At 48.4% G+C, this 12,051-nt stretch overlaps 1 protein-coding gene across 2 annotated transcripts; it reads left to right on the top strand.

Annotated features, from left to right (window-relative positions):
- SLC27A5 (solute carrier family 27 member 5) lies at positions 1-11,611 on the top strand (the record flags this gene model as incomplete). 2 transcript variants are annotated; one of them, XM_080704119.1, is made up of 10 exons in its annotated part: positions 1-436; positions 1,034-1,243; positions 1,624-1,782; positions 7,688-7,812; positions 8,255-8,449; positions 8,540-8,630; positions 9,547-9,745; positions 9,831-9,928; positions 11,219-11,349; positions 11,435-11,611. In XM_080704119.1, 10 exons carry the CDS (start codon positions 1-3, stop codon positions 11,609-11,611), a joined length of 1,821 nt encoding a protein of 606 aa, XP_080560245.1. The 2 variants fall into 2 exon arrangements, with proteins under 2 accessions (XP_080560245.1, XP_080560244.1); XM_080704118.1 differs by having other exon boundaries at positions 1-676.
- Between the last annotated feature and the right edge of the window lie 440 nt (positions 11,612-12,051).

Below are 12,051 nucleotides of genomic sequence, written 5' to 3'. Positions count from 1 at the left end.
ATGGCTGTTGGGCAGCGGCTGGTGTTTCTGCTGCTGTTGCAGCTACTACTGGGGGTCCTGGGGCAGCCCACATGGCTGGCCGCTGTGGCCCTGGCCCTGCGCTGGCTCCTGGGAGACCACATGTGCTTCCTGCTGCTCGGCCTGACGGTGCTGGCACGGCCCTGGATCAGCTCCTGGATGCCCCACTGGCTGAGCCTGGTGGTGGTGTCTCTCACACTGACTCTGCTGCCTGCACGACCACCTCCGGGGCTACGCTGGCTGCCTGCAGACATAGCCTACCTGAGCAAGATCTTCTGCCTGCTTCTGCGCATCAGAAGACAGATGAGCCGGCAGCCTTCCAACACCTTTGTGGAAGCCTTTGAGCAGCGAGCACGGGAGCGTCCTGGCCAGGTCTCCTTGGTGTTGACAAGGCCCAGGCCCTGCTCTGTCACCCTGGGTGAACTGGATGCCCGGTCTTGCAAGGCAGCGTGGGCTCTAAAGGCTGAGCTGAGTGACCCCACCAAGGAGCCTGTTGCCCTCCTGGTGCTGGCCTCCCAGGCTATTTCTGCTTTGAGTGTGTTCCTGGGGCTGGCCAAGCTGGGCTGCCCAGTGGCCTGGATCAACCCCCAAATCCAGGAGGCATCCCTGGTGCATGCCGTGCGGAGCTCTGGGGCCCGGGTGCTGGTGGTGGATCCAGGTAAGAGCCCCAGCACCAGTGGAACAGGGAAGGGGATTGGACAATGGATGGACTGAAGGTCAGAAGTCCGGGTAGAGGGTGGGCAGAGAACACTTTGCTCCCATCCACCGATGTCACAACCAGTTAGGGTGAAAACTTAGCCAAATCGCAAAGTAATTCTAGGGTCAAAAGTTTATGTTTTTTTTTCCACAGTGGTTATTTTGGTCCCTTTTGATGAAATTTTACTAACTATGGGATTCTTTACCTAAGAATGATGAAACTTCTATTTGCCAGCTCTCTCTGTTTCTCAGTCTCCAGTCCCCCTCTTGACCTCACAGGTAAGTTTTGTCTCAGTTTCTCCTCTGATCATCCCTGTAGACCTCCGGGAGAACCTGGAGAAGGTCCTTCCCAAGCTGCAGTCTGAGAACATCCGCTGCTTCTACCTCAGCCATGATTCTCCTACACCAGCCGTGGGGGCTCTGGGGGCTGCCATAGATGCGGCGCCTTCTGACCCAGTGCCTGCTAACCTGCGTGCTGAGATCCAGTGGAAAAGCCCTGCCTTGTTCATTTACACTTCAGGCACAACTGGTGAGTGTGCCCAGCAGCCCCAGCCCCAGCCTCTGAACTCACCATGACCCAAAACTGGCGCCATGCCTGGCACATGTCTCCAGCCCCACCCTGCCTTCTGATCGGGCCATCTGGCTTTAGCTCTGATCGCCAGTGTATTTTGTTGGTCAATGCTGAACTCCTGCTTCTGGCCAGTAAATAGAACTGAAACCCTTGCTGACCTTTGATATTGACCTATTATTCTCAATTGGAATTGAGCCTCAGAACCCAACCATAGATTCCCCTACTTGATACCCCAGGCCCAAGTCATTAAGCCCCCGCACCGCCTGCTGGTAGAGAACATCTTGCTGCTGGTCTCTCTTTGGTGCTGTCCTTTCACCATCCCACTCTCTCTCCCCCAGGACTCCCAAAGCCAGCCATCCTTACACATCAGCGGATACTGCAGATGAGCAAACTGGTTTCCCTCTGTGGGGCCACAGCTGATGATGTGCTCTATACTGTCCTACCTCTGTACCATGTGATGGGGCTTGTCGTTGGGGTCCTCGGATGCTTAGATCTTGGTAAGCCCTTCTCTGAAAGCCCTTCCATTCAATGGGACCAGAGAACCAGGTATCAGGGTGGAGTAGTCAAGGTGACAAGACACCATAAGTTACTCAGAAATCTGAATTCTCACTTTTATTTGGTGATTCTAGGGATTGAACCCAAGGAGTATTCTACCTCCAAGCTAAAACCCACAGACCTTTTTATTTTATTTTTGTTGTACTGGGGTTGAACCCAGGGGAATTCTACCTCTGAGCCACACCCCAAACCTATTATTTATGATTTATTTATTCACTTATTTACTTTTGATGTACTGGGGATGAAACCCAGGGGCATTCTACCTCTGAGCTATACCACCAGTCCTATTTTTTATTCCTTTTTTTTTTTTTTTTGCGGTACTGTGGATGGAACCCAGAGATATTCTACCTTCAAGCTACACCCCCAGCCCTATTTTTTAAATTAATTAATTAATTTATTTATTTATTTTTGCGGTACTGGGCATGGAACCCAGGGGCATTCATTCTACCTCTGAGCTACACTCCCAGCCCTCCCTACTTTTTAGTCATTTATTTATTTATTTATTTATTGCAGGTCTGGGGGTGGAACCCAGGGGCATTCAACCTCTGAGCTACACTCCTTGCCCTACTTTTTTATTCTTTATTTTGAAACAGGCTCTCACTAAGTTGTGGAGGGCCTCACTAAGTAGCTGAGGATGTCCGCGAACCACGATCCTCTGGTCTCAGCCTCCCGGGTGCTGGGATTACAAGCGTGCACCAACGCGCCTGGCTTGGCTTAGTCTTTTGAAACAGGGTCTCACTGAGTTGCAAAGGACCCTGCTAAGTAGCTGAGGCGATTCTCCAGTCTCTGCCTCTTGGATATGGGATTATAAGTTTGTGCCACCATGCCTGGCTAATCTTTTTTTTTTTTTTTTTTTTTTCTGGGGATGGAACCCAGGGGCATTTGACCTCTGAGCTACACCCCATGTCCTATATTTTTTATTCTTTGTTTTTGTTGTTGTTGTTGTTGTTGTTGGTGGTGGTGGTGGTGGTGGTGGTGGTGGTGGTGCTGGGGGTGGAATCCAGGGTTACATTCCCAGACATATTTTAGTCTTCATTTGGAAACAGGGTCTCACTAAATTGATGAGAGCCTCACTAAGTAGGTAAGGCAGGCTTCGAACCTGTGCAATTCTCCTGTCTCAGCCTCCCAAGCTCTGGGATTACAAGCGTGCGCCACCATGCTCTGCTTAATCTTTATTTTGAAATAGGGTTTCACTGAATTGCAAAGAAGCTCACTAAGTAGCTGAGGCTGTCTTCAAACCCCGATCCTCTTGTCTCAGCCTCCCAAATGCTGGGATTGCAATCATACACCACCACGCCCGACTTATTCTTTCTTTTGAAACAGGGTTAAGCTGGGCATGGTGGCATACACTTGTAATCCCAATACTTGAGAGGCTGAGATAGGAGGATCACAGGTTTGAAGCCAATCTCGACAACTTAGCAAGGCCCTCTGCAATTTAGTGAGGCTCTGTTTCCAAATAAGAAATAAAATTGGTTAGCTATTACTTAGTGAGGCCCTTTGAAACTCAGTGAGACTGTTCAAAATAAAGAATAAAAATAGGGCTAGGGGTGTAAGCTCAGAGGTATAATGTTCCTGGGTTCCATCTCCAGTACCATAAAATTAAAAAAAAAAAAAAAGAAGCCGGGCATGGTGGCGCAGGCTTGTAATCCCCACGCTTGGGAGGCTGAGACAGGAGGATCACACGAGTTCAAAGCCAGCTTCAGCTACTTAGTGAGGCTTTCAGCAACTTAGTGAGACCCTGTTTCCAAATAAAATATGGAAAATGGGTTCCACCCCCAGTACCACACACACACACACAAAAAAAAAAAAAATAAAAAATAAAAAATAAAAAAATAAAAAAAGAGATAAAATTGGGCTGGGGTTTAGCTCAGAGATAAAATGCCCCTGGGTTCAATCCCCAGTGCAACACACACACAAAAGCAAACAAACAAACAAACAAAACCCAGAGTCTCACTAAATTGCAGAGTGCCTCAATAAGTAGCTGAGGCTGGCCTTGAACCTCCTGTCTCAGCCTCCTCAGTTCAGGCATTACAAGTGTGCACCACCATGCCTAGCTCCTGTTTTTTATTTTTTATTTTATTTTATTTTTTTGTGGTACTGGGGATGAAACCCAGGGGCATTATATCTTTGAGCTACACCCCAACCCTATTTTCTTAGGCTTTTTTTTATTTTTTTTATTTTTATTTTTTTGTGGTACTAGGGGTGGAACCCAGGGGCTTTCTACCTCCGGGCTATACTCCCAGACCTATTTTCTATTTTATTTGGAAACAGGGTCTCACTAAGTTGCTGAGAGCCTCACTAAGTAGCTGAGGCTGGCTTCGAACCTTTGTGATCCTCCTGTCTCAGTCTCCCAAGCGCGGGGATTACAAGCGTGCGCCACCACGCCCGGCCTTTTTTTTTTAATTTTGAAAAACTCTTACTGAGTTGCAAAAGGCCTAAGTAGCTGAGGCTGTCTGCGAACCGCAATCCTTCGGTCTCAAACTTCCGAATGCTGGAATTACAAGCATGTGCTACCACACCCGGCTTCCTATTTTTAATTTTAATTTTTATTTATTTAATTTTTTTTGGCAAGGCGAATTTTACTTTTTTGTGTGTGTGTGGTACTGGGGGTGGAACCCAGGGGCTTTTCTACCTCCAGGTTATACTCCCAGACCTATTTTATACTTTATTTGGAAACAGGGTCTCACTAAGTTGCTGAGAGCCTCACTAAGTAACTGAGGCTGGCTTCGAACCTGTGTAATCCTCCTGTCTCAGCCTCTCAAGTGCTGGGATTGCAAGTGTGTACCACCACGCATGGCTAGCAAATTTTACTTTTTGCAAAAGAGATTCTGCAACCAGTAAGGTCAGATGTTCATAAATCCTATTTTTTTTTCCAGTACTGGAGATTGAACTCAGGAGCATTCTACCTCCAAGTTATACCTCCAGCCCGTGTGTGTATGTGTGTGTGTGTGTGTGTGTGTGTGTGTGTGTGTGTGTGTGTGTGTTACTGGGGATGGAACCCAGGGGCTTTCTATCTCCAGACTACATTCCCAGACCTATTGTGTGTGTGTGTGTGGGTTTGGGGATGGAACCCAGGGGCATTCAAACTCCGAGCTACACCCCCTGCCCTATTTTTTATTCTTTATTTTGAAACAGGGTCTCACTAAGTTGCAGAGGGCCTCACTAAGTAGTAGCTGAGGCTGTCCACGAATAGCAATCCTCTGGTCTCAGTCTCCTGAATGCTGGGATTACAAGCATGCACCACCATGCCCGGCTCCCAAACCTGTTTTTAAATTTTATTTGGAAACAGGGTTTCACTAAGTTACTGAGAGCCTCAATAAGTAGCTGAGGCAGGCTTCTTCGCCAGTAACACACACACACACACACACACACACACACACACACACACACACACACAGAGGATCTAAGTTGTGGAGGTCCTCACTAAATTGCTGAGGCTAGCCTTGAACCTGCAATCCTCCTGTCTCAGCCTCTTTAATACTAGTATATAAGTGTGTGCCACAAAGCCTAGCTTACTGTTTTTGTTTTTGTTTTGGTACTGGGGATGAAACCCAGGGGCATTCTACCTCTGAGCTACACCCTCAGACCTATTTTTTATTCTATTATTATTATTATTATTATTATTATTATTGTTATTATTATTATTATTATTTTGCAGATCTGGGGATGGAACCCGGGACATTTGACCTCCGAGCTACACCCCCCTGCTCAATTTTTTATTCTTTATTTTGAAACAGGGTCTCACTGAGTGAGTAAGTAGCTGAGGCTGTCTGAGAACCGTGATCCTCTGGTCTCAGCCTCCCAAATGCTGGGATTACAAGCTTGCACCACCACGCCCGGCTCTATTCTTTATTTTGAAACAGGGTCTCACTAAGTTCCAGAGGGCCTCACTAAGTAGCTGAGGCTGATGTGAACCTGTGATCCTCCTATTTCAGCCTCCTAAATACTGAAATTACAAGCATATCCCACTACGCCTAGCTAATTTTTGTTACAAATTAGGGTCTCACTTTGTTACTGTATACTTGTCTGGAACCTGCAGTCTTGTTTTATCCTCCCTAAATCTTATTATTCCATTTATCCATCCATCAATACTGTATATCTTTCCATCAACCCTGACATCCCACCACTCACCTACCCATTTACCCATCCATCCCTCCACCCACCCATCTAGCCATTCATCTGTCCTTATACCTACCTAGCCATCTTTCCACTCGCCCATCTATCCATGTACAACCCACCCATCCATCCATCCATCCATCCACTCATTCCCCATCGAATCTATCCACCTACCAATTCACCTTTTCTCCCTCTCACTGTGTCCATCTTCCTACCTATCCATCCACCATGTTTGGCATCATTTATCAAATTTGGGAATAATTAGCTGAATATGGTGGTGGCATACACCTGTAATTTTAGTATTTATGAGACTGAGAAAGAACTTTTTTTTCAGAACTGGGGATTGAACCCAGGGTCATTCTACCTCTGAGCTACACCTCAGCCCTATTATTTTTTGTAGTCTTTATTTTGAAACAGGGTCTTACTAAGTTATGGAGGGATTCACTAAGTTGCTGAGGCTGGCTGAGAACCTGCGATCCTTTTGTCTTAGTCCCCTAAGTACTTGGATTACAAGCATGTCTGGCCTTTAAAATATTTATTTATTTATTTATTTATTTATTTATTTATTTATTGGTGGTTGTTGTACTGAGGATTAAACTCAGGACCATACTACCTCTGAGCTATGCCCCCAGCCCAATTTTAATTTTTATTTTTGGTGGTTCTGGGGATTGGGCCAGGGGGCATTCTACCTCTGAGCTATGTCCCCACACCTATTTTTTTTTTAATTTGGAATCAAGGTTTCTCTAGGTTGATGAGGCTGTCCTTGAACCTGTGATCCTTCTATCTCAGCCTCCCAAACACTGGGATTACAAGCATAAACCACCACGCCCAGCCCCAATTTATTTTTTATTTTAAAACGGGATCTCACTAAGTTGCAGAGGGTCTTATTAAGTAGTGGGGGCTGTCCACAAACCTGTGATCCTCCTGTCTCATCTAGGAGGAGTGCAAGTGGACAGCCTCAGCAAGTAGTGAGACTAGTAAGACCCTTTTTCAAAACAAAAAAATAAAGGGCTGTGGTGTGGAGGCAGAATGCCCCGGTTCAATTTCCAGTAACACACACACACACACACACACAAAAAAAAAAAAAAAAAAAAAAAAAAAAAAGAATAGAAAAATTGCTGGGTGTGGTGGCTCAAGCCTGTAATCCCAGCACTTGAGAGGCTGAGACAGGAGGATCACAGGACTTCATGAGGCCCTCTGCAACTTAGTGAGACTCTGTTTCAAAATTAAGAATAGCCAGTGTGGTGGTGCATGCTTGTAATCCCAGCACTTGGGAGTCTGAGACAGGAGGATCATGGTTAACAGACAACCTCAGCTATTTAGTGAGGCCCTTTGCAACTCAGTGAGACTCTGTTTCAAAATAAAGAACCAAAAAATAGGGCTGGGGGTGTAGCTTGGAGATAAAATGCCCCTGGGTTCCATCCCCAGTACCACACAAAAAGAGAATAAAACAAAATAGAAAAATAAATAAAAAGGGAGGGGATCATTAATTCTCAGCCTTTGACAGTGCTCACTTTGTACGAGGCATGGAGCTTACCACACACTCTAGAAGCAAGATTTAAATCCAGGCCTCCCCATACTCTTTTCATGGGAGAAGTCCTGGCTGGGGCAGGGACACAAAAATTAGCTTCATTATCCTATGTTCCAAGGGCCCACAATCAGGTCCTCAAAGCAGCTTCTCACAGCAACTTGAAAGCACGACTTACCACCTGTTCCTCCTCTCCCTCCCAGGAGCCACTTGTGTCCTGGCCCCCAAGTTTTCTGCCTCCTGTTTCTGGAGTGACTGCCAGCAGCATGGCGTGACAGTGATCCACTATGTTGGCGAGGTCCTGCGGTACCTGTGTAATGGTCCCCAGGTGAGGCTCTCAGATCAGGCTTCATGGTGAATACCACAGGCATGACGTCCCAGATGACAAGGAGATCTCCTAGCCATGGGCCTCCCATCACCCCACACAGGGAACTCTCAAGAATCTAAGAGCCGGGCGTGGTGGGCCATGTTTGTAATCCCAGCTTTCGGGAGGCTGGACAGGAGGATGGCAGTTCACAGACAGCCTCAGCTACTTAGTGAGGCCCTCTGCAACTTAGTGAGACCCTGTTTCAAAATAAAAATACAAAATAGGGCAGGGGGTGTAGCTCAGAGGTAGAATACCCCTGGGTTTCACAGTTTCACACACACACACACACACGCACGCACGCACGCACGCACGCACGCACATGCACACACACAGATCTAAGATAAGGATTCCTGGGCATGTACATGGGCATCTTTTCCTCACCTTTCTTGGGATGCCCTTGCAGAGACCTGAGGACCAGATGCACAGAGTTCGTCTTGCGATGGGCAATGGCCTCCGGGGAGATGTGTGGAAAACCTTCCAGCAGCGCTTCGGTCCCATTAAGATCTGGGAACTCTATGGCTCCACGGAAGGCAACCTAGGCTTAGTCAACTATCCAGGGCGCTGTGGGGCTGTGGGCAAGATGAGCTGCTTCCTTCGAGTGAGTGGGTGGGGTGCCCAGTGTGACAATGGTCCTGAACGAGGCTAAGCCCATAGGGCCTCTTCCAATGCTCCCTACCCTTCACCCCAGGCGCTGTGTCCCTTTGAGCTTGTACAGTTCGACGTGGAGACAGCGGAGCCTATGAGGGACAAGCAGGGCTTTTGCATCCCTGTGGGGCCAGGTATGGGATTCAGGGAGCCTTCTCTGGGTGTAGGAGAGGTGAACACCCTTAATTCCCACACCTTGAGATGAGCGCCACATGAGGCTGTTGGCAGTTCCCATCCAAGTCCCTGACTGTCTGACCACCACCTAGGGCCTCTGCCCCTCAACCTTTTGGCTCCTTCCAGCTTCCCTGCCTTAATCCCTTGCTCGTATGTACTGGGTCTTTGAGTGACCATCTGAGTTGCTCTCCTAAGCTTTCTTTTTCTTTTCTTTTCTTTTTTTGGTACTGGGAATGGAACCCACAGGCTTTCTACCTCTGGACTACACTCCTAGATCTATGTTATATTTTATTTGGAAACAGGGTCTCACTAAGTTGCTGAGAGCCTCCCTAAGCTGAGGCTGGCTTCCAACCTGCACATTCCTCCTGTCTCAGCCTCCCAAGTACTGGGATGACAAGCTTTGACCACCACACCCAGCTCTCTTAAGCTTTCTGTGGAGGTCACATGCTCCTGGATGTCAGTCCCTCCTCCTGGATGATTCTAGTGTTTTTTCTCCTGGGGCCTTTTAAGGCCCTCTCCATATCTTTGTACCCCCCACCATTTTTCTCTGTCTTTTGCCCATTCGTTATCCTTTTTCTGTTTCTGATGGGTTCCCTAATGCCACTGTGTGTGTGTGTGTGTGTGTGTGTGTACGGGCGTGCATGCACATGTGTGTTACTGGGGATTTAATCTAGGGGCCTTCTACCTCTGGGGTATACTTCCAGTTCTTTTTTTTTTGGTTCCTGGGATGGAACCCAGGGGCATTCTACCTCTGAATGACACCCCCAGCTTTTGAAACAGGGTTGCTGAGAGCCTCAGTAAATTGCTGAGGCTGGCTTTGAACCTGCTGGGAGTTCTTGTTCGGGATTTATACCCTACTTTTATTCCTCCCTCCAGGGGAGGCTGGTCTCCTGTTGACTCAGGTACTAGGCCATCAATCATTTGAGGGCTACCGCGGTCCCCGAGAGCAGTCGGAAAGGAAATTAGTACGGCATGTCCGGCGCCGAGACGACGTTTACTACAACACAGGCGATGTGCTGACCATGGACTGCGATGGCTTTTTCTACTTCAAGGACCGCCTCGGGGATACCTTCCGGTCAGGGCGGGGCCTCTGGAGCCAGGGGAGGGGCGGGGCTTCCGTCCTTGGGGCGTGGTCACCAGCCGGGGTCCCAATGCTGCAGGTGGAAAGGTGAGAACGTGTCCACGCGGGAAGTGGAGGGCGTGTTGTCGCAAGTGGATTTCCTACAGGAAGTGAATGTCTATGGCGTGCCTGTGCCAGGTACGTACGGCTTGCCTATTCGCCGCGCGCGCGCGTGTGTGTGTGTGTGTGTTATTGGGGATTGAGCCCAGTGTTATTCTACCTCGGAGCTACACCCCTAACTCTTTCTTCAGTATCGCTAAGTTACTCCGAATCTCGCTAAATTGTTGAGGCTGGCTTGGAACCCGGGATTCACCTGTCTCAGTCTGTAATCCCCCTACCTAAGAGGCTGAGGTAGGAGGATCACCGGTTCAAGACTAGGCTCAGCAACATGGTGAGACCCTGTTTACCAAATGCGGGGATTATAAGCATGCGCCACCACAACCGCTTTATTTTATTCTTTTTCTTTTTTCTTTTTTTGGCACTGGGGATGGAACCCTGGGGCTTTCTACCTCCAGGCTACACTCCCAGACCTATTTTATATTTTATTTGGAAACAGGGTCTCACCAAGCTTCTGAGAGCCTCACTGAGTAGCTGAGGCTGGCTTTGATCCTGTGATCCTCCTGTCTCAGCCTCCCAATACTGAGATTACAAGCGTGTGCCACCATGTCCAGCTATTCTTTTATTTTGAAACAGGGTCTCACTAAGTTGCAGAGGGACTCACTAAGTTGCTGAGGCTGGCTACAAACCTGTGATCCTCTTGTCTCAGCCTCCCAAATACAGAGATTAGACGCATGCTTCAAAAATTTTAAAGAAACCGGGTATGGTGGCGCACGTTTATGATCCCAGCATTTGAGAGGCTGAGACAGGAGGATCAAAGTTCACAGCAAGCCTAAGCTACTTAGTGAGGCCCTCTGCAACTCAGTGAGCCCCTGATTCAAAAAAAATAAAGAATATAAAATAGGGCTGGGAGTGTAGCCTGGTGGTAGAATGCCCCTGAGTTTCATCCCCAGCTCTGCAAAAACAAATATATATATAAAAAAGAGTAGAACTGGTGGTAAGACTGGTGTGGTGGTGCAGGCTTGTAATCCCAACATTTGGGAGACTGAGACAGGAGGATCACAGTTCTCAGGCAACCTCAGCTACTTAGTGAGGCCCTTTGCAATTCAGTGAGACCCTGTTTCAAAATTAAAGAATAAAAAATAGGGCTCGGGGTGTAGCTTGGAAGTAGAATGCCCCTGGATTCCATCCCCAGTAACGAGAAAAAAAAAAAAAAAAGAACCGGTTGTGTAGTTGAGAGGCAGGATGTCATTGGGTTCAATCCTCAGTAGCCAAATGCTCCCAAAACAGATACACCCAGCTGCTCAGCCACTGAGCGAGCTGACCCACCCCCACAGGGGGTCAGCTGAGAGTAACCAGTATGCTTCTTAGGTTGTGAGGGAAAGGTGGGCATGGCCGCAGTGCAGCTGGCTCCCGGCCAGTCTTTCGATGGGCAGAAGCTATACCAGCACGTCCGCTCTTTGCTCCCAGCCTACGCAGCCCCCCACTTCATCCGTGTCAAGGTGAGCCAGGACAGCCAGATTGCTGGGGAGGGGTCATGGCTGGAGGTGGAGTTTCAGCCAGGAGGTCACGACCACTGCCTTGCAGGACACCCTGGAACTCACCAGCACATTCAAACTTGTGAAGTCCAGGTTGGCGTGTGAGGGCTTTGATGTGGGCACCATCCTTGACCCCCTGTTCATACTGGACAACCGGACCCAGGCCTTCCAGCCCCTGACAACAGACATATACCAAGCTGTGTGTGAGGGAAACTGGAGGCTGTGACCACCTGGCCAACCCACAGGACATCTGAGGGGGTGGTGACCAATGCTGGCCAACACTGGAACTCACGGTCATCTCTACCCCAGAGGTGTACAAAGTTTTCATGATCCCCGATGCACAGAGCTGCAAAGACCCTGGACTTGGTAGGAGATTGAGAATAAACTCGAATGTGTACACAGAAGTCTGTGTCTGTGTGGATTAAGAAATAGAGAAGTGCAGGGTTGGGTGCTCCTCTGGACCTTACTCTAAGGTCCTTTGCCAGAAACCTCAGATATGGGGGGTGCACATGTTTGGACAGGCCAAGAATATTGGAGGAGCTGGCAAGCCTAGCAGCTATTCCAGGGTGGACAGAAAGAGCACTCATGCCATCAGTGGGTTTTGTGACCTCTGAGGACAGGGTGGACGTCCTGTGACCCGTGGCCTGGACGATGTAGGGATAAGTA

This window comes from Muscardinus avellanarius (genome assembly GCF_963383645.1).
Source record: "Muscardinus avellanarius genome assembly, chromosome: 10".
Classification (NCBI taxonomy): Eukaryota; Metazoa; Chordata; class Mammalia; order Rodentia; family Gliridae; genus Muscardinus; species Muscardinus avellanarius.
Note: the sequence above shows the minus strand (reverse complement) of the source record. Positions and strands in the feature narration are given on the sequence as shown.